The sequence below is a fragment of the Rhinolophus sinicus genome, chromosome 1, assembly GCF_057876585.1.
Source record: "Rhinolophus sinicus isolate RSI-liver-muscle chromosome 1, RSI-T2T, whole genome shotgun sequence".
In the NCBI taxonomy this organism is placed as follows: domain Eukaryota; kingdom Metazoa; phylum Chordata; class Mammalia; order Chiroptera; family Rhinolophidae; genus Rhinolophus; species Rhinolophus sinicus.
The window spans coordinates 41,572,102-41,592,908 of record NC_142501.1 but is presented as its reverse complement, the minus strand read 5'-3'; the positions used below and the strand labels follow the sequence as shown (position 1 = coordinate 41,592,908).

The 20,807-nt window shown below is 38.0% G+C and overlaps 1 protein-coding gene across 3 annotated transcripts in view; it reads right to left on the bottom strand.

The window, feature by feature from the left end:
* Positions 1 to 20,807, bottom strand: part of FAR2 (fatty acyl-CoA reductase 2) — a 125,943-nt gene that overhangs the window by 33,578 nt on the left and 71,558 nt on the right. For all 3 annotated transcript variants that reach the window (XM_088798643.1, XM_088798641.1, XM_019737199.3), the window contains one exon: positions 8,789 to 9,017. In XM_088798643.1, coding sequence (XP_088654769.1) covers positions 8,789 to 8,977 — 189 coding nt within the window. In that variant the 5' untranslated portion in view covers positions 8,978 to 9,017. The remainder of the gene's footprint in view (positions 1 to 8,788; positions 9,018 to 20,807) is intronic.

The following is a 20,807-nucleotide window of genomic DNA, read 5'->3' as shown; positions in this document are numbered from 1 at the left end:
CCATTTTATGGAAACGGGCTGCTGCTTTTCCATTTTATGAAACGGTTTTCTTGACAGGAGCAGGACACATTTCTGTGGTTACTGAAAGATAACAGCTGGGAGGTGATCTAAGCATTTCAAACTCATAACAAAACTATACATCTTCCTTGGGAAGTTTGGGAGTGTAGCCCTGATTTGACATTACACAGGCAAGTATTTCTCTCTCTTAATTTTTTTCAACATGAGTGACTATCCTGTTTATGGCAACAGTTACTTATAGCTCAGAGGCAAGAAATCCTAAGTAAGAAAATTCAGCAGAATGAGAAAACCAGAAAGAGAAAATTTTTTTTGGATTCAATAAACTCCTTGGGTATGACTTCTGTAGGCAGACACTAAGACTGCATTTTTATTAGCAGGAATTGGGCAAGGGCTGGGGGTGTGACATTTACATTGTGTTTTTGAAACAATGTAGAGTCCTGACCTTGGACTACAATCAGCTTGCTATGACATGACCTCACTTTGGAGGTATCCACAAGAGGTTCGGTCACCATTTCCTGGGGACCATTGAAGTTACGTAATCGTATCTGTTACAATCAGGAGAGCCTTTGATCTTCATGCAGTTTACTGAGTTTTCCTCTTCAAATATAACTCTGTTATTTAGTCCCAATAGCACACCAAAATTTGCTTAATATTTTTATTGAAGTTAAAGAAAAAAACAAAACAAAACGGTAATGTCCCTTACACTAAAGGGCAATCTTTGTGAAATATCTGGTGTCCTAAAGCAAAAGAGAGCCTGTCACATTTACCAGAATTTGACAGTGCTGAGTGAAAGCAAATCAATGGGTTGTGTAAGGTAGCTCTCAAAAAAAGAAAGACTTATTAAGAAAGGATGTAATCTGAGGACAATTCAACACAAATAAATGCATGTAAATTAAAGGGGAAAAGAAAACTATCATACCCAATGTAAAGATTCATACAAATTTACAAAATGTTAGGATTTGTCTAGTTTGTTAATAAAATATAAAGGATGAACCTAGACGTTTTGACTGCTTAGTGAGGACCATTTCTATAGGACCATAAGGCAGTATAGTATAGTAGCATGGTTATCAAACTCTGCCATATAGAAAGTTGTTTACAAAAACAAAAAATAAAACCCAAATGTCCTGACTGTGGAAATCCTGACTCAGTAGTATTGAGTTGAAGCTGCGCATCTGTACTTTGTACAAGCTCTCTAGTGAGTCGGATACACACAGACTGAAAACCATTGGTGAATTGGGAAGCTCTCAGGCAGGCTCTTTGGAGTCAGAAAGGTAAGAGTTTGAATCCACGTTCTACCATTTACTAGCTGGGTAACTGGGGCAAGTTACTCATCTCTTGGGGCCTCAGTGCCTCTGTTTGCATATTTATCTAAAATGCTAATCACGTGACTATCTCATTCTGTGAGCTCAGAGCACTAATGATTCCGCAGATATTCTATTCTTAAAAATAATTTTGCATTTAACAAAATTTTAGTTCATTTTACATAAGGATCTGTAATAAATGCTAGAGGTGACAGAATGTTCAGTTCTTCATCTTGTCAATGCTTTCTTCCCACACCAAAGGCCAGTTTCAGAGTTCTGCGAGCATAAGCACCTTGGTTAGAAGCAGCAATATCCTAGGTGAGGCAATGCAGGGCAGTGGGGAAAAGCACCGGCTTTGGGGATTAGAGAACTGCATTGAAATTGTGCTTTGTCACTTCCTTGGCTAGGTATCAACGTTTTTGGATGCATTTCTCAATTGTGAGGTAGCAATAAGGCATAGCACAGTTTTGTAAGGATTAAATAGGGTAGTGAAAGTCAAATGCCTAGCATGTGCCTGCCACTCAGTAGGTTCCTAACACCAGAAAAAAACCCTTTCTGCTGCTACAATACTCTACTTTCAAAAGCTGCTAATCAGACAGCTAGGTGTGTATGTGTATGTGTTTGTATGTGTTGGGTCATCCCAAGGTTTCTGATTATACTGTGTGATCCAGACACTGAAAACTGAATGTGTACCAGAGTCATGTTGAATCCTGTGGCTTGGTGAAGTTTTGAGTGAAATCAGTAAAGGCTATTTGAAGCTTTAACAAACAAACAAACAAACAAACAAACAAACAAACACCGATGTGATTGGAAGCAATTTAAAAAGAAGGAAAGAAATTGGATAAGTGAAATCATGCCAGTGATTGAATTATCTAGTGAATGGTATTGTCAAAGAAAAATAAGAGATTGAGAAAATAAATTGTCTCTGTTTCTGTGACTTTTAGTAAATCCCCAGAACTAAATCAATTTTCCTTTTCTTTTTCTTTTTTTCTTCCTTCTTTCCTTCCTTCTTTCTCCCCTCCCCTCCCCTCCCCTCCCCTCCCCTCCCCTCCCCTCCCCTCCCCTCCCCTCCCCTCCCCTCCCCTCCCCTCCTCTTCTTTCCTTTCCCTTTTTCTTGAAAGAAACAAAATGGCCCATAGGGGAGAGGTTGAACATGTTTCAACTAATCTGACTTGAGTAACTGTCAAACTAAAACCCAGTATGTTTGTTAATCATGGGAAATTTGAATTCTTGGCAAAATTATATTTTCACTAATTGTGCCAGGTATATAGAAGCCTCTTGCTTTTTGTGGGATAGTTTCTTAGGAAAAATGAGAAATAGTAATGGAACAAAACTGGCTTTGGGGATTTAAAATACAAACTTCTGTTTCCAGTTGCCTCTGCTTTATATAGAGATTTAACAGAATCATTGATGTTAATCGGAAATTCATTTTTAGATGTTGGGGACACAGGGTAGCACAGACCAATGCTTTTTCTTTTCTTTCTTTTTTTCTTATAAAGGAGTCTACAAATTAACAAGGAACTTTTATGTAAAATGAAATTAATATTTCTGTTGTGTGTTTTTTAATACTCAACAAGATCAGATAGTTGGCCTTTTCTTTGCAGGTGTTATTTGGTTCAGTTATTTTATTTTTGGTTCCAAGTTAATTTGTTTAAATGTATTATTTTTCCTCTTAAGGATTAATTTATCTAACGTCTTCTAGAAACTACCAAACAGTGACAGTCTTACAAAAGGATTCAATAAACTATTTCATAAAATGTTACTATCTTCTATTGTCTTAAACCAAATCAATTCTGTGAATTGAGGGTCCAGGGTTCCTGCATGTTTCATTACAGAAAACTCTCCAGGGTATTTCAAGGTTGATTGATCTCAGGGCCAACTAAGGGCTTATTGAGTAATTCACATTTCCCCAGAAATGTTGACTTGAAATATCCAGTTCAACCTGCCAAGCTCTGCCTTTGTTTATAAATCCACTTTATGGGACATCATACAGGATAGGCCCTTGTTGGAAATCATGAATTGTGCCTGGTCTTCTCAGAGGATGAATTCTAAACCCAGCACAACATTTTTATAACACTTTTCTTATCTGATTACTATAGCTTAATAGGAAAAGCCCAACCAGTTTTGGTACTCTCTCCATAAACAATTTTTTAGATTCTGACCTCACAATCATTCTTTTTTTTAAAAAAATTTATTGGGGTGACATTGGTTAATAAAATTATACAGGTTCCAAGTGTACAATTCTATAATATATCTTTTGTATATTGCATTGTGTGTTCACCATTCAAAGTCAAATCTCCTTCATCACCATATAGTTGTCCCATCTTTACCCTCTTCTATCTCCGCTTCTCCCCTCTTACCCTCTGGTAACCACTAAACTATTTTGTGTCTATGAGTTTTTGTTTGTTGGCTTATTTGTCTTGTTTGGTTGTTGGTTTCAATTTTATATCCCGCATATGAGTAAAATCATATGGTTGTTGACTTTTTCTGCCTGACTTATTTTGCTTAGAATGATCATCTCAAGATCCATCCAAGTTGTTGCTAACGGCAATATTTAATCTTTTTTATGGTTGTGCAATATTCCATTGTATGATTATACATGTACCACATCTTCTTTATTCAATCATCCATTGAAGGACACTTTGGTTGTTCCCATGTCTTGGCCACTGTGAATAATGCTACAATGAACATAGGTATACATATATCTTTACAGAGAAATATTTTAGGATTTTTTTTTTTTTTTGGTGGATACCCAGAAGAGGGATCGTTGGGTCATATGGTAATTCTATTTTTAATTTTTTGAGGAACCTCCATACTGTTTTCCATAGTGGCTGTACCAATTTACATTCCCACCAGCAGTGTATGAGGATTCGTTTTTCCCCACAACCTCTCCAACACTTGTTATTTTTCTTGTTGATAATAGTCATTCCAAAAGGTGTGAGGTGGTATCTCATTGTGGTTTTGATTTGCATTTCCCTAATAGCTGTTGGCCATTTGTTTATTTTCTTGAGGAAAGTGTCTTTTCAGGTCCTCTGCCCACTTTTTAACTGGAGTCTTTGTTTTTCTTTTGTTGTTGAGGTGTATAAATTCTTTATATATTTTGGATATTAGCTCCTTATCAGAGGTGTTGTTTGCAAATATCTTCTTCCATTCAGTTGGCTGTGTTTTTGTTTTGTTAACGGTTTCTTTTGCTATGCAGAAGCTTTATAGATTGCTATAGTCCCATTCATTTATTTTTGCTTTTACTTTCCTTGCTTTTGAGGTCAAATTAAAAAAACAAAAAAAAAACACAAAAAAAACCCTCTCTAAGACCAAGGCCCATTAGGTTATTACTATGTTTTCTTCTATGTAATTTATTGTTTCTGGTCTTATATTTAGGTTTTTGATCCATTTTGAGTTAATTTTTGTACATGTGGTACATATATACTCATACAGCAGTCTAGTCTCATTCTTTTGCATGTGGCTTTCCAATTTTCCCAGCACCACTTATTGAAGAGGCTTTCTTTTCTCCATTGTATGTTTTTGTCTCCTTTGTCGAAAATTATTTGCCCACATATATGTGGGTTTATTTCTGTGTTATCATTTCTGTTCCATTGGTCTCTGTGTCTTTTTTTCTTGCCAATACCATGCTGTTTTGATTATTGTTGCTTTGTAGTACAATTTGAAGTCTGGGGGAGTGATACCTCTGGCCTTGTTCTTTATTTCTCAGGATTGTTTTGACCATAAGGGGTCTTTTGTGATTCCATACAAATCTGATGATTTTTTTTGCTCTATTTCTTTTAAAAAATGCCATTAGGAATTTGATGGGGATTGCATTAAATCTTTATACTGCTTTGGGGTAAATGGTCATTTTAACTATGTTGATTCTCCCAATCCATAGACATAGAATATCTTTCCATTTCTTTGTGTCTTCTTCAATTTCTTTTAATAATATCTTGTAGTTTTAAGTGTATAGGTCCTTCACATCCTTTGTTAAGTTTATGCCTAGGTATTTTATTCTTTTTGTTGCAATTAGAGAAAGAATTGTTTGTTTGTTTTTCATTTCTATTTCTGAAATTTCATTGTTAGTATATAGGAATGCATGGATTTTTGTACATTGATTTTGTATCCTGCAACTTTACTGTATTTGCTTATTATTTCTAGTAGTTTAGGGTTTTTTTATATAAAGAATTATGTCATCTGCAAAAAGTGACAATTTGACTTCTTCATTCCCAATTTGGATGCCTTTTATTTCTTTCTCTTGCCTGATTGCTCTGGCAAGGACTTCCACTACTATGATGAACAACAGCTGTGAGAGGGAGTAATTCCTGTCTTGTTTCTGATCTTAGAGGAAAAGCTTTCAGTTTTCATCACTGAATCTGATATTAGCTGAGGGTTTGTCATATATGGCCTTTATTATGTTGAGGTACTTTCCTTCTATACCCATTTTATTAAGTGTTTTAATCATAAATTGTATCTTTTCAAATGCTTTTTCTGCATCTATTAATATGATCATATGATTTTTATCCTTTATTTTGTTTATGTGATCTATCACACTGATTGATTTGCATATGTTGAACCATCCTTGAGCCATTTTTTTCATAATGTATAATCTTTTCAATGTATTGTTGTCTTCTGCTAATATTTTGCTTAGAATTTTTGCATCTGTATTCATCAGAAATATTGGTCTGTATTTTTCTTTTCTTGTGTTATCCTTACCAGGTTTTGGTATTTGGGTAATGCTGCCCTCGCAAAATGAGTTAGGATGTATTGCCTCTTCTTCAGTTTTCTGGGAGAATTTGAGAAGGATGGCATTAAATCATTTTTGAATGTTTGGTAGAATTCACTAGTGATGCCATTTGGTACTGGACTTTTGCTTTTGGGGAGGTTTTGGATGATTGTTTCAATTTCATTACTGTTGATCGGTCTATTTAGATTTTCTAGTTCTTCATGATTCTGTTTACAAAGGTTACATATTTCCATGAACTTGTCCATTTCTTCTAGGTTATTGAATTTGGTGGCATATAGTCCTTCATAGTATTATTGTATGATCCTCTGTATTTCTGTGGTATCCATTTTCTTCTCTTCTTTCATTTCTGATTCTGCTTATTTTCACCTTTTCTCTTTTTTTCCTTAGTGATTTTAGCCAGGGGTTTGCCAATTTTATTCGCCTTTTCAAAGAACCAGTTTTTTGTTGCATTAATTTTTTCTATTGTCTTTTTGTTTTCCATTTCATTTAGCTCTGCTGTAATTTTTATTATTTCCTTCCTTCTGCTGACTTTGGGCTTCATTTGTTATTCTTTTTCTAGTTCTTTAATATGGAATGTTAGGTTGTTTTTTGGGGATTTTTCTTGTTTCTTGAGATAGGCCTGTAATGATATAACCTTCCCTGTGGAACATTTAAATTGGTTCCAGTTTTTGCTACTATACTACTATAATAAATATATTTGTACAGTAGTTGTATGTGTCTCTGCTTGTTTACTTAGAGTGCTACCTTAATTATCTTTGAGAGAAAGTCCTCAAGAATCTGTAATCAATTCATATCCCTTTCCTTTCATTGATATATTCCTTTAAATGCTCTGAAAATTCTTAAGAAACTTAGTCATATGTGATGAAACGAATCCTCCCTTCTGATTCTTGAGTCCCAGTTTATGTGGCTAATGGATTAAAAAAATCCTTCTTTCCAAAGCATTTCCAACTCAATTGTCTCCCTCTGTAAGCATGGGATCAGGAAGTGAGAGGTGGTAGCTATCCAAACCATGAAAAAGAAAGGAATGAAGCACATACATGAATTTTGGTAGGTAGAACAGATATTCTCTTGACTATATTTCCTGAAGACACAGTGGGAATCAAAGGCAAAGTGGTAACACTTTTACTTACTATGTTTTAAAGAAAAATATCCAAGCCTCGCATACCTGATATTATTCATCTACCTTTAAGAACACTATATTAATTAAGGTTGGTTAGAAATCTACAAACTGGCTACAAAGCTAAAGAGCCATGTCTACTAGGTGAGGAACACAAAGTCCATTAGGGGTATAGCACTGAGCACAGCTGTCTGAAGAGGGGCCTGAGAGTTTCTTCTAGATTTCAATTTTATGCCACATCAGCCTCTGGGTCTTATTCTTAAGAACCATTAGTTATGATGCAGGCAGTAGAGGAGTAGGAATAAGCATGTTGGCCCTGGAGCCAGACTTGGGGGTCTGAAGTTTGACTCTCCTGTTCACTAGCTGGGTGACCTTTGGTAAGTTAACACTTTAGATCTCAGTTTTGCCATCTATAAAATGAGGTTATCAATAGCTCTTACTTCCCAAGGTTGTTATGAAAATCAGAGGTAAGGCATGAAAAACCCTTTGAATACTGTCTGCCATGTAGTAAGTGCCCAGTAACTGTCAGTTATGATGGTCTGTCCACTGCTGAGTCAGGCTATGAGCTAGGGCTTTTCTGATGCTCTTGACGATGGTTTGTACCCAAATCTCATCCTGATGCCAGCAGATGAATGTGGTCATGAGGGTTCCTGGGCATCTATAATGTGCTGGGCTATCAGATACACATTAGATGTTGGTATTCCTACACACTGGAAAAGAGACTTTGTAAATAAAAATACCTTAGTTAAATTGTCTTTTTACCAACCTTAAGTGACCCTGTATATTCGAAAGAAAACTATGAACGAGATACGTGCGTTTCTTCCTTTTCTTTTAATTTCTAAAGCAATCCTGGAAAGTCATCATCATTGTTTCTATTTTAAATACTGCACACTGGGGCTGAAGAGGTGAAGTGATAACAAATTGATAAGCCAGAATTTGAGCCAATGTATGTTTGAGACCAAAGCCTATACTGCTTTCAAATTTATAAATTAAAACATGAGAGAACAGGCATAATACTATTTTGGAGGAATGAGAGAGTTTGATACACAAATGCTCATTCACACATAGAATATTTCACTTCAATGTTTTTTCCTTAGAAGAACTTATGGTATAATAGAAATACAATGGGGGTAATAGAAATATCAATTTACCACAGATAAAGTTTTAACAGTTAAACCTTGTGGAGTTTAAACAATTGAAAATGTTACTGCATGGCTACTTAGTAATCGTATCTGTCCCATATATAACATAACATAATATAATATGATATGATGTGATGTGATGTGATGTGATATAATGTAATGTAATATAATATAGAATATCCAAAAAGTGGGGGGAAGACTGTCTTAAATTTAGAAGAAAATTAGGGAAGAGTTCAGATGAACTTGTCAAGCCTGGAGAGGCCACCCTGGGAGTTTTAGCATTTTGATTCTTACTCAGTAATTTCCAGAACATAGATGATGTGTTCACCTGCCCTGGACAGAGCCTAAGCACTCTTTTCTCTCTTTATTTCCACCAACAGTTGTTTGCTGTCTTGTTTGCAGTTGTTTGCAGGATAGTTGAGGCTATAAGGGAACAACATAGTGAGTCACTTTGCCTTAAGGTTCTTTCCATAAGTCATACCTTACTATTTAGGATTTGGAAAACTCTCTGCTGCAGTGTCTGGCCAGACTTGGGCCTCACAAGGATGTAAATGACTTTCAGGTCAGGGCTGGTACGAAATAGCTTCTCCATCAACACTTTGCCCAAGAATCCTGTGGCCCCAGTAATGAGAATGGACTTGCCACTATAGAAAGCTGCAATCATGGACATGATTCTTCCCGTTGTCTTTTAGGGCTCCAGAAAGAGATTCCTGAAAAGGAAGAGAAATAACAAAAGATTACATTCTTTGAAGTTCTAAGATGCAATCATTTACAGTGTTTCTGGTGCTTGCAGAGTTTTGAATGTGGGAAAAATTCAGAGAGAGTGATACCTAGCATCATGGTTTATTGGCAATGATTTACTTCAATCAATATTTATTTAGCACACTATACGCGCCAGATTTTATGCCAGGATCTGTGGGCCAGAAATGAGTAAAACATGGTTCCTGCTCACAAGGAATAGCTTGGCGATTCCTAATGAAGGTGACAAACACATAAAGAGATCACTACATATACACATACAATATGGGAAGTGCTAAAACAAAGGGGGCACAGAGGAGAGGTGCACAGCAGGATCTGGACATTTCGGGAAGGCCTGTACAGATGGTGACATCTGAGGTGAAACTTGAAGGCAGAGAAGGGCTGTGGTAAGGGTGTTTCAGGCTAAATAAAGAGGAAGAACAAAGGTCTGAGTTGTGGTGTAGCACCTCTATTGGGGAAATGAAAGCAATTCAGGGTTACAAGAATGTAAATAAGGCTAGGAGTGGCCCTATAACCTGTGAAACCAAAGCTTAGAATAGCTTTCCATTTTTTTGAAATTATGATTGTGGGGACAGAGCCCCAGAGTGCAGTTTCCAGGCTCTCGGCCTCACATGGAAAGGTGCTGGCTCAGGTAGTAAATGGCCATGAACTGTGATTGGATGGCCATCAGCTGTGGCTAGTTGGCCGTCAGCTGTAACCAGTGAGCCATTGGCCACTAATACAACTGCTGTGGCTACGCTAGCAGAAAATGGGGGCTAGCAAGAAGATGGTGGCTAAGCCTGCAAGCAGAGCAGTGAGGGTTGAGAATTGTGTGGCTCCTGCTTCCTGTGTCTCCAACCCAGCCGCCAGCGATAATATAGTGGCATGACTCCCGTATCTATGGCTCCGTGGGTGTTCCTTTTTGGCCTCACCCTATCCTGCGTTCCTGTGCGGGGAGCGGGAGCAGAGACCCCGCCTGTCACCCCACACAACAATGATGTATTTAGTATTTCAGTTACAGTTTTATTTAGAGACAGTACTGGAGCAAATAACTTTTAGTTTCACTTGACCTCACTGGCCCTAGACTACCTAGTCATTTCTTATTAATTATGTTTTTCTCTTCCTTGAGCTGAAAATGGGTCGGGTGCCATCCTTTCCTTCATAGGATGCTGATGGGGTTGAAACATTGCAAATGACAAAGGGTGGAGAAGGTTGAATGGAGAAGCCACAACCCAGAAGCCTGTTAAGTCCTGAAATAGCACCAGGTGCAATAGTGCGCCGTTCACTGAGGCCCTATTCCAAGGAGAATAGGTGAAGCACTCGTGGGAAGCCAGCTGCAGCGCTTCGATGCCATGGCCCCTGACAAAAAGCACGACAGGCTGTAGAAATGCAACATGAAACGTTTTGTCTTTAGGCCCCAGGTTAAAGACTGTTGATTGGAAGCAGCCGCTGAGAGGTCTGAACGAAACAGTGCTGGTGGTGCAGGAGCCGACTTTCCTTTCTGTCCACTGACTGTTCTGACTACAGCGAGTCCTGGGCTCTCTGCCCGGGAAGGATTTGGGTGTATGTTACACATACACAGCTCCTGGGACCAACCCTGATATCAGGGTTTATAAATAAGAAGGAAAACAAGTCAAAGAGTCAACACCCTCCTGCCTCTTGAACTCCAGACACGATCAATCTGCCAGTAACTCCTTAAGGAACAATGCCTTTCCACAGTCGTAATGGACATGGTATAATCTGTAGTCATAATTGATATTCTGAGGATTTGGGGGTTATGTTCTTGGGCAGAACTCTGCCTTTGGAAGATTCATTCATTCATGAATTGACTCAACCTATAATTTTGGGCACCTGCCTTGCCAGGCTCTGTGCTAAATCTAAAGGTAAACAGATAAATAAGGCAAACAGATCCTTGCTATCCCTCTAGCAGAGGAAGCCAGTGATACAAAGATAAGTAAATAAATAAGCAAGATAATTACAGATTGTTAAAAATGTAAATATAACAGGAATCAAGGATAAATCATCAACACTACTCACTTTAGGACACCTGGATTTCAAAGCACATTAGTTATATTCCTTGAACTACTATGTAAGCCCCTTTTATGAGGGCTGATGTGAGAAATATTATTTTGAAGACCACATCTGAACTTTGTGCAAACAACAATTAATGCTAATTTTTGTCATGTTACATAATGTTCCCAAAGAACGGAATTTTCCTGCTCTGTCCTCAGTCCAAATGCTTCTCAAACACAACAAACACTATGGTGGAGTACATTGAGTGCTCTGAGGAGGAAAGAAAACATAAACCAGTGTCTTCTGGCACTCATCACCCGATCATGAAGACCAGGTGGCAGAGGAGTCGTGCCATGACTCTAATCAAGGCACGCGATACTGAAAAACGTCAAAGAGAATTCCTCATCCTCAGATCACAGCTGCATTGGAAATATTTTGTGTGTTTCTTGTTTCTACTTTCAAGATAAGGCTTGGTTGTAGACCCCTGCAACCCATCTGTATGTTATTGCTTTGCAAGGTCCAAGAGTTTTTTAACTGCTGATATACTTCATTAAATAATTAATTATTTTAAAATTAAAATATTTTTATAGTCAGTAATAGAGGATATGCAACTCCAGAAGGAGGAATATGTTCAGAACAGCTGACCAGGTCATGGCTTGCCTTTCATATCTTCTCAAATTACCAGTGCAGAGAGCAAAGAACAATTTCCTCTCCTTCATGCTCATAAGAAGCGTAACTCTCTTTGCCCATCACCAGAATCATCCTGTATAATGCAAGATATCTGATGCTTGAATGAAAAAGTAAGAGACCTCTGAGGGTCATCCAGCGTATTTTTATGGAATGTAAACAATGTGCCACTTACTGGGTAGATGCCGGGAGTGGCAGTGAACAGGCTGTATGTAGCTTAGATTCTTCCTTTCTATTCTGGAGAATTTTTTCTCCTTAAGATCACCAGTTTTCCCATGGTTGTTAGTGAAAATAGAGAGTTTTTTACTCTCCACTTGACAGTAAAATGAGGCTATTCTCATTTCTAAAGAACAGATGTTACAATACTGAGTCACAATAGTTGTGCCAAGTGATACATTTTTTGCAGTTTGCAGCATATGGGGATTTTATTGTTTGGGTAGTTCCTCTAGGGGAAAAAAAAATAAGATGAAAACATCTAAGGTAGACAAGTTTATCCAAATTTCTTGGTAGTCCTTAAGAGAAAAACATTTTTTTTAAAAGAAACAAGGTGCTTTGCCTCTCAGGAATCTTACTCTTGACCAAGGTCTTGGTCTTGGAATTATTAACGTTTTGGGACAGATAAATTTGTGGTGGTGGTGGGGGGCACTGTTCAGTGCAATAGAGAGTGTTTAGCAGCATCCGTGGCCTCCACTCACAATGTGGTAATAACGTCCCTCTTTCCCCTTGCCAGATATTACAATCCACAACGTCTCTAGATGTTGCTAAATGTGCTCTGGGGGAAAACTTGTCCCCTTCAGAGAACCATTGCTCTAGGACCTTCTTAATTTCTCATTTTATAATATTCAGCACATTCTATTAAAAAGTGAAGCTTCAAAGATGAGATGTCTGATTGTGAAGCTAAGTATAAATATGATCCACGGCCATACAATATTTTGTCTATATTGAATCATTCATAACTAATTACAGTTACCCCAGTAAATTATACATGTGGCAAATCTTGATAGTATTCCAAGTAGAGATAAAGGAAGATTTCTCCAGAGAAAAGTTTTTCACTTTTTATTTAACCAATTTTTTTTTCCGTCTCTGTGCTATAAGTTAGACTACTAACCCCACCTTTCGTTTAGATTGAGCCTCTCAATTTTATTCATCTAAACTTATTATGAGCAAACTTAAGAAAGACTGGCAATTGGACCAGCATGAGATCAGCTGAAAAATTATTATTGGTTGCTGTATATCAATAATTCTATGGATAATCAAATCAATCTCATCTATACGTAATTCTTTTGCCTTTTTTGAAAATTCAAAGTATGTTGTGTGTTAAGAGATATCTCACGTAGACAATGGAGTTTTGCTTGGCAACGTCCACAGTAATATGGGCAGGTAAATTGAAAAAAATCAATGGTGTTTTATAAAATTCAGTAAGTGGAAGTTGTTCTGCTTCATTAAAATTAAACACTAGAATTCTTTCAATAAGTATGATGAATTAAGATAACGTATTTACAAAATAATATTCAATGAAAAAAAGGAGAATGCAAACTTGTAAAACATCATAATGTCCATTACAAGTCCCTGTGGAAGATTAGAGGCAAATGAAATAAATGACAGTAGTTTTAAAACACTGACACGGAATTAAAGGTAAAACGTCTTCCTTCATGGCAGTAATTTCTTTCCACTTTAAAAGGTAATTTAATAATACATAGTTTAAAAAACAATTTCTTAGAAAGCAATGATAACTGGTACGTTTATAGTCACTTCTTTTGCTGTGGGTACTAGAAACATAAAGAAATTTGCAAAACAAACTTCCTTATTTTTAAAAGTGTGGCTCAGCTGACTTTACACATGTTTTAGACTAAATTGTGTTCCCTCCAAATTGATATGTCAAAGCTCTAACCCCTAATGTGATGGTACTTGGCAATAAGGCCTTTGGAAAGTGATTCAGGTTAAATGAGGTCATAAGGGTGAGGCCCTAAGATAATAGGACTAGTGTCCTAATAAGAAGAGGAACAGTCTCTCCTTGAACAGACGCCAAGGAAAGGTCATGTGAGGACACAGTGAGAAGGCAGTTCTCTATAAGCCAAGAGCACTCTCACCAGAAACTGAATTTGCTGGCACCTTGATCATGGACTTCCAGCCTCCAGAACTGTGAGAAATAAATGTCTGTTGTTTAAGCCACCTAGTCTGTCGTACATTGTCATGGTAACTTGAGCATGCTAATACACACACAAACACACTTGAACAGAGGTATGTGTATTTTGGGATAAGTGAGTAAAACAACTCTTGACAATAATTCGTATCAACCTTTGCAATTCTGGAGTAAACCTTTTTATGAAGCAAATGTATCTGCCTCATTTTCCCCTCTGTGTGGCATAGAGGTAGGATATTGGTTCTTGGTTTTCACAGGTTTGGAAAGGTCTTTTATCATAAAACTTGTGTATATATATATATATAACATATTTCTTTGTCAAGTACTTAGTGGGAAAAAGTTCTTTATTTTTATTGCTTTAGTTTTCTGAGTATATCCCAAATTATACAATTCAGCAATGAACTTAGGTAACTTTCACTGTGGGCTTCTTACATAAAGTTTTTCTGAGAGAACTTTTAAGTTCTTGATGGAGGAATATAAACCCCCAGGGGTCTTGCCAGCAGCTGTTGGGCTCAGGCCTCACTAATTGGATTAGCAGTGCTCCATATTCAAGAAAAAAACAATTTGAAAAGCCCCACCTCTGGGCAATAGTTCAGCCTGGCTTTAAGAATACAAAATTTAGCAATCACCTCAACGTCTTCTTCCAAGTTTGCTTCTGCTTAGCTTATTATTAAGTCTTCAAAACAAATCCAAACAAAACAAAAACCTCCAAATTTCACAAAAATGAAAAAGGAAAAAGATATAACCTAAATTCATCATTTCATCATACTTGATTAAACAGGTGTATTGAGTGCTTACTGTGTGCTACACATTGTGTTAGGTGTGAATAATTAATGTGTAAACATTCTTGCTAAATGATGAAGAGTTTAAAAATGCATGCTATTATTATTGTTATTTGTAGATAAGTCAAATATCAGTCAACATGTGAAGAATCTGAAATGGTATCAAGAATGTTACAATCAAATGTAAATCTTGATGCTCCGTATTTCCTCTTGGTGAATTATAAATTGGTCAGGTTATAAATAAAAGAATAGTTGATCAACACAATGACAAAATGAACCATACTGAATGGATTGTAAGTCAGTACACACATTTTCATGCTTTCCTTAGAATTGAAGACTATTTTTATTTTGCAGATGACATGACATGCCGTATACTACACACCTACACAAACACACACACACACACACACACACACACACACACGCACGGTGCCAAAAAATGTATACACATTTTAAGAAAAAAAATGTATTAAAATATTAATATTCAAGATATATTGAAAACAAAAGATGAATACAAGTCATGTTTGACTTCTGCAATTACAAGAGGTGCTCAAAGTGGTTACCATCAGTGAAATTTCAGTTTTATCCTTTCTTAAAATTTGTATACATTTTTTTGGCACCGTGTGTCTGTATGTGTGTGTGTGTGTATACACACATACACACGAGGTCTGACAATTAAGTTCACGAACTTGTTGCAACGATGTTGCTAACCTTTCTTGATATCAAAGGGATTATTCATTATGAATTTGTACCAACTGGACAAGCAGTTAACCAAGTTCACTATTTGGAAGTGTTGAAAAGGCTGCATGAAAAAGTTTGATGACCTGAACTTTTCACCAACAATTCATGGCCCTTGCATCACGACAATGCACCAGCTCACACGGCACTGTCTGTGAGAGAATTTTTAGCCAGTAAACAAACAACTATATTGGAACACCCTCCCTAATCACCTGAGCTGGCCCCCAAGGACTTCTTTCTTTACCCAAAGATAAAGGAAATAGTGAAAGGAAGACATTTGGATGAAATTCAGGACATCAAGGGTAATATGACAACAAGAAGTTCTGATGGCCATTCCAGAAAAAGAGTTCCAAAATTGCTTTGAAGTGTGGACTAGGTGCTGGCGTTAGTGCATAGCTTCCCAAGGAGAATACTTTGAAGGTAACCATAGTGATATTCAGAAATGAGGTATGCATTTTTTCTAGGATGAGTTCGCAAACTTAATTGTCAAAATTTGTATATATATGGGGGAACCAAAAAAAATGTATGCATACTACTTGTATTCATCTTTGGTATAGGTATATACCATTGAGTATTATAGTTTTAATACTGTTTTTTCCTTTCTTAAAATGTGTATACATTTTTGGGGGCACCCTCTGTGAGTGTGTGTGTGTGTGTGTGTGTGTGTGTGTGTGTGTAGGGAGAAGGAGAGGGAGAGAGATGGGGAGAGAGAGAGAGAGAGAGAGAGAGAGAGAGAGAGAGAGAGAGAGAGAGAGAGAGAGAGAGAAGAGGGGAGTGAATTTTAAGGAATTGGCTAATGAGACTGGAAGCTTGGTAAATCCAAAATCTGTAGGCTGGAGACTCAAGGAAGAGTTGCAGTTTGAGTCCAGAGGTGGTCTGTTGGCAGAACTCTTTCTTGGGGGAGGTCAGAATTTGCTCCATTAAGGCCTTCAACTAACTGGATGAGGCCCATTCATAATACAGCGGGTAATCTACTTTACTCAAAGTCCAGTGGTTTCAATGTTATCTAATCCAAATAACACCTTCACAGAAACATCTTGAATAATGTTTAACCAAATGTCTGGGCACCATGGCTCAGCCAAGGTGACACATAAAATTAACCATCATAAGTCCACCCCTCATCAATTTGGCACTCATACCCATCTCCTTAAACCATACTTAATCTCAAAATAAAGGCAATTACAAAGCCGTACTGCCTGACATGATACAACAATACCGCATACAACTGAAAACCTACAAACCTTTCTCCATGAGAGAATGCAAAGTCTTTGAGTGATGTTTATTCTTCTTCTTGATATCCCATAACTAAAATACTGTCTTTCCCTGAAAATAAGACCTAACCGGAAAATAAGCCCTAGCATGATTTTTTAGAATGACATCCCCTGAATATAAGCCCTAATGCGTTTTTTGGAGCAAAAATTAATATAAGACCCGGTCTTATTTTTGGGAAAACACGGTACTATGTTGTAAAGTTAACAATATGTAAATACTATGATATAAAATCAGTGCATTTTATGTTACACGATAAAAGGATTAGATAGTAAACATATTTGCTTTACACACACACAAATGTATTCATAACAAAATAAGGAAGAAACACTCATGACAATTACAGTCCTCATTTCTATAACTGATCACATGGTCACAGCTGGTATTTATGGCTACCTTCTTTCACTACTTATTCTGTATTCCCTTTGCCCTCAACAGGGACTTGAGTTGGTCATGGTTCTTTACCTGATGAGATGACCCAAACCTTCATTCCTGAAGGGTCTGAGCTATCAGTAGTCCTCCCTGAATGGGGTTGTAGTTTCGCACTGACCATAATCACAGGGCATGGAAACGCTAAGAGATGCCCTAAGGGAGCTCCCGTATTTCAGACATACTCTTCCTGTGGAGTGGCAGTCCAATTTCCTCTTGGTAGTCAGGATCAATCACCCCAGCCAGCCTAGTATGTATCTCTCTTCCGTATCTGTTGGTTCACAGGCATCAGAAGTTCGAAGTGGCTGGGCAACAGTCTGAACTTCCAGTTCAGTGGAATCAGTGTTGTGTATCATGATGGAAGCATTCTTCCCTTTGGAACTAAGACCTCTAGCCCAGCAGAGCACAATGTTGTAGGGGCAGGAAGCAAAACATTTTGCTTTTGGGCCACTAGTGGTAATAGTTAGCAGTAACACTCTCATTTCCACCCCATCATTTCTGGATCCATGAATCATGGCTATAGGAGAAACAGCACCACATGTTGGAGGCTGATTCAGAGCATATACAGCTTTCTGGAGAACCTTGTCTCAGCCCTGTAGGGTATTGCCACCTAGCTGGCAATGTAAATGAGTCTTTAAAAGGCCATGTCACCATTCTATCAAGTCAGCAGCTTCAGGATGGCAGGGAACATGATAAGACTAGTGAATTCATGAGCATGGGCCCATCACACACTTCATTTACTATGAAGTGAGTTCCTTGGTCAGAAGCAGTGCTGTGTGGAATACCATGATGGTGGATGAGGCATTCTGGAAGCCCACACATGACAGTTTTGCAGAAGCATTGTGTGTGGGGAAGGCAAATCCATATCCTGAATATGTGACTACTCCAGTAAGAGCAAAACACTGACCCTTCCCTGATGGAAGTAGTCCAAGGTAATCAGTCTGTCACTAAGGAGCAGGTTGGTCACCCTGAGGAAGGGTTCCATGTTGGGGACTCTGTGTTTGTCTCTGCTGCTGGCAGATTGGGCACTCAGTGGTGGCTGCAGCCAAGCTGGCCTTGGGCATCAGAAGTCCCTGTTCCTGAGACTATGAATAACCTCCATCCCTGCCACCATTGCCACTTTGTTCATGAGTCCATTGGGTGATGACAGGGGTGGCTGGGGAAGGAGGCTGACTTGTATTTACGGAATAGGTCATCCTATCTACTTGATTATTGAAATCTTCCTCTGTTGATGTCATTGTTTGGTGAGCATTTATATAGGATTCAAGTATTTTTCTCACTCCACACACATCTTCCTCAGACTTCCTTGTAATCAATTTTCCAGTAATGTTCCTTCGAAGTCCCTGACCACCCATCTAAACCACTGGGCACAAGCCATGAATCAATATATAACCCACATCTGACCAGGTGCACTGCTTGAAGTTCTGGTCACTGGGGAAATTTCCCTTCACCATTATCCTTCAGGAATGTTCCAGAAAAGGGCTATAGTGCTGTAGCTGTGCACTTTGGGTGGAGCCTGCATATTGTGCAGAACCATCTGTAAGCCAGGCTTGAGATTTCTCTTCTTCTGTTAACTGAATTGTAGTGAATTACCCATGAAGTCACAGGTGCAGCCGGGGAGAGAGATGGTCATACAGCAGGAGTGGGGACCATGGGCATTTGGGCCACTTTTTCCTGTAACTTATATGAGTCTTCAGGGCTCGCTTGGGACTGATCAGACATATTTACAACTTCCACTTGATGGAGGGCTGCTGTGCATGCACCGCTTTATGGCTTGGTGGGTCCGACAACATCTACTTTACAATGGGCAGCTCAGGCTTCATGGTAAGTTGGTGCTTCAAGGTTAAGTGTTCAGTCTCTATGAAGGCCCAGTAGCTGGCTTACAGCTGTTTCTTAAAAGGAGACTATTTATCCATAGACAATGGCAGGGCTTTGCTTTAAAATTCTAAGAACTTGTGTTGTGATTCACCAATAGAAACCTGATGAAGAACCCAAAGAGCATCCCTGTCTCCCATTGCCACTTCAAGTACTATTAGGTCTGCTGGATCATGTGACACACAGCATGTTGGACCTGTGGCACTCTCCTCCTGTTCTGGGTCCCACTCAAAACTAGAAACTTTTGGTGTTACTCACTAAGTAGGCCAGAGTAACACCCAAATGAGGAATATGTTGCCTCTAAAATCCAGAGGTTCATTAGGCATCATGCCTTCAATTTTGGTTGTAGGAAAAATCTACAACCTTAGAGGCAACAATTTAGCCTTCACATTAGAGGGGATATCTTGACATGCCCCAAACCATTGGACCTCTAACATTTCAATGAGATAAAAGGCCCCTAATTTTTTGTTGGATTTATTTATCACCCTCTAGTATGCAAAAGTCTTACCAATAAGTCTAGAGTAGTTGCTACTCTTGATCAGTAGGTCCAATCAGCATAATATCATCAATGTAATGAACCAATGTAATATCTTGTGGAAGGGGAAGGTGATCAAGGTTTCTGCAAACTAAACTATGACACAGAGGTAGAGAGTTAATCGATATACCCTTGAGGTGGGACAGTGAAGGTATATTGCTCGCCTTACTAGGTGAAAGCAAACACTTTCTGATCTCTCTCTCTCTCTCTGTTTCTCTCTTTCATAAAATAAGATCACCAATATTTTATACTTTATTTTTTCCAGTTTATTGAGACACAATTGACATACATCACTGTATGAGTTTCAAGTATACAGCCAAGTTTCAATTTATGTATGAGTTTCAATTTAAGCATAAAGGCTTAAATTACCTATTTTATGAAATGATTACCACAATAAGTTTAGTTAACACCTATCATCTTATATAAATACAATAAAAAGAAATGGAGAAAATAAGAAAACAAATCTCCTTGTAATGAGAACTCTTAGGATGTATTCTCTCAACAACTTTCTACAGCAGTGTTAGCTATAGTTATCATGTTGTACATTACATCACTAGTACTTATTTATCTTGTAACTGGAAGTTTGTACCTTTTGACCACCTTTCTCCAATTCCCCTTTCCCACACTCTCCACCTCTAGTAACTACAAATCTGATCTCTTTTCCTATCAGTTTTTATTGTTGTTGTTTTAGAATCCACATATAAGTGAGATCATACAGCATTTGTCTTTCTGTTACTGACTTGTTTCACTTAGCTTACTACCCTGAAGGTCTACCCATGGTTTTGCAAATGGCAAGATGGACATTGAGGTTGTTTCCATGTCTTGGCTATTATAAATAATGCTGCTATAAACAATAGGGTGCGGATATCTTTTTGAGTTGGTTCTATTGTTTCCTTTGGATATGTTCCCAGAAGTAGGACTGCTGGATCATATGGGAATTCTATTTTTAATTTTTTAAGGATCCTCCACACTTTTTTCCATAGCTGCTGTCCAGCATTTGCCAGACCAACAGCCACATACCAGGTACCTGGGAATGTGTTAATTTTCTCAGACAATGAAATGACATCTGATGTAACAGCTGTAATTGGCGTCATCACCAAGGTTAAGCTTACAACAGTCCACTGTCATTCTAAAAAAATAAACTTATCTTCTGCACAGGCTAAATAGGCCAGTTGAATGGGGATGTGGTGGGAATCATCACCCTTGAATCTTTCAAGTCCTTGATGGTGGCACTGATCCCTGAAATTCCTCCAAGAATAATGTATTTATTTTGGTTTGTTACTTTTCAATG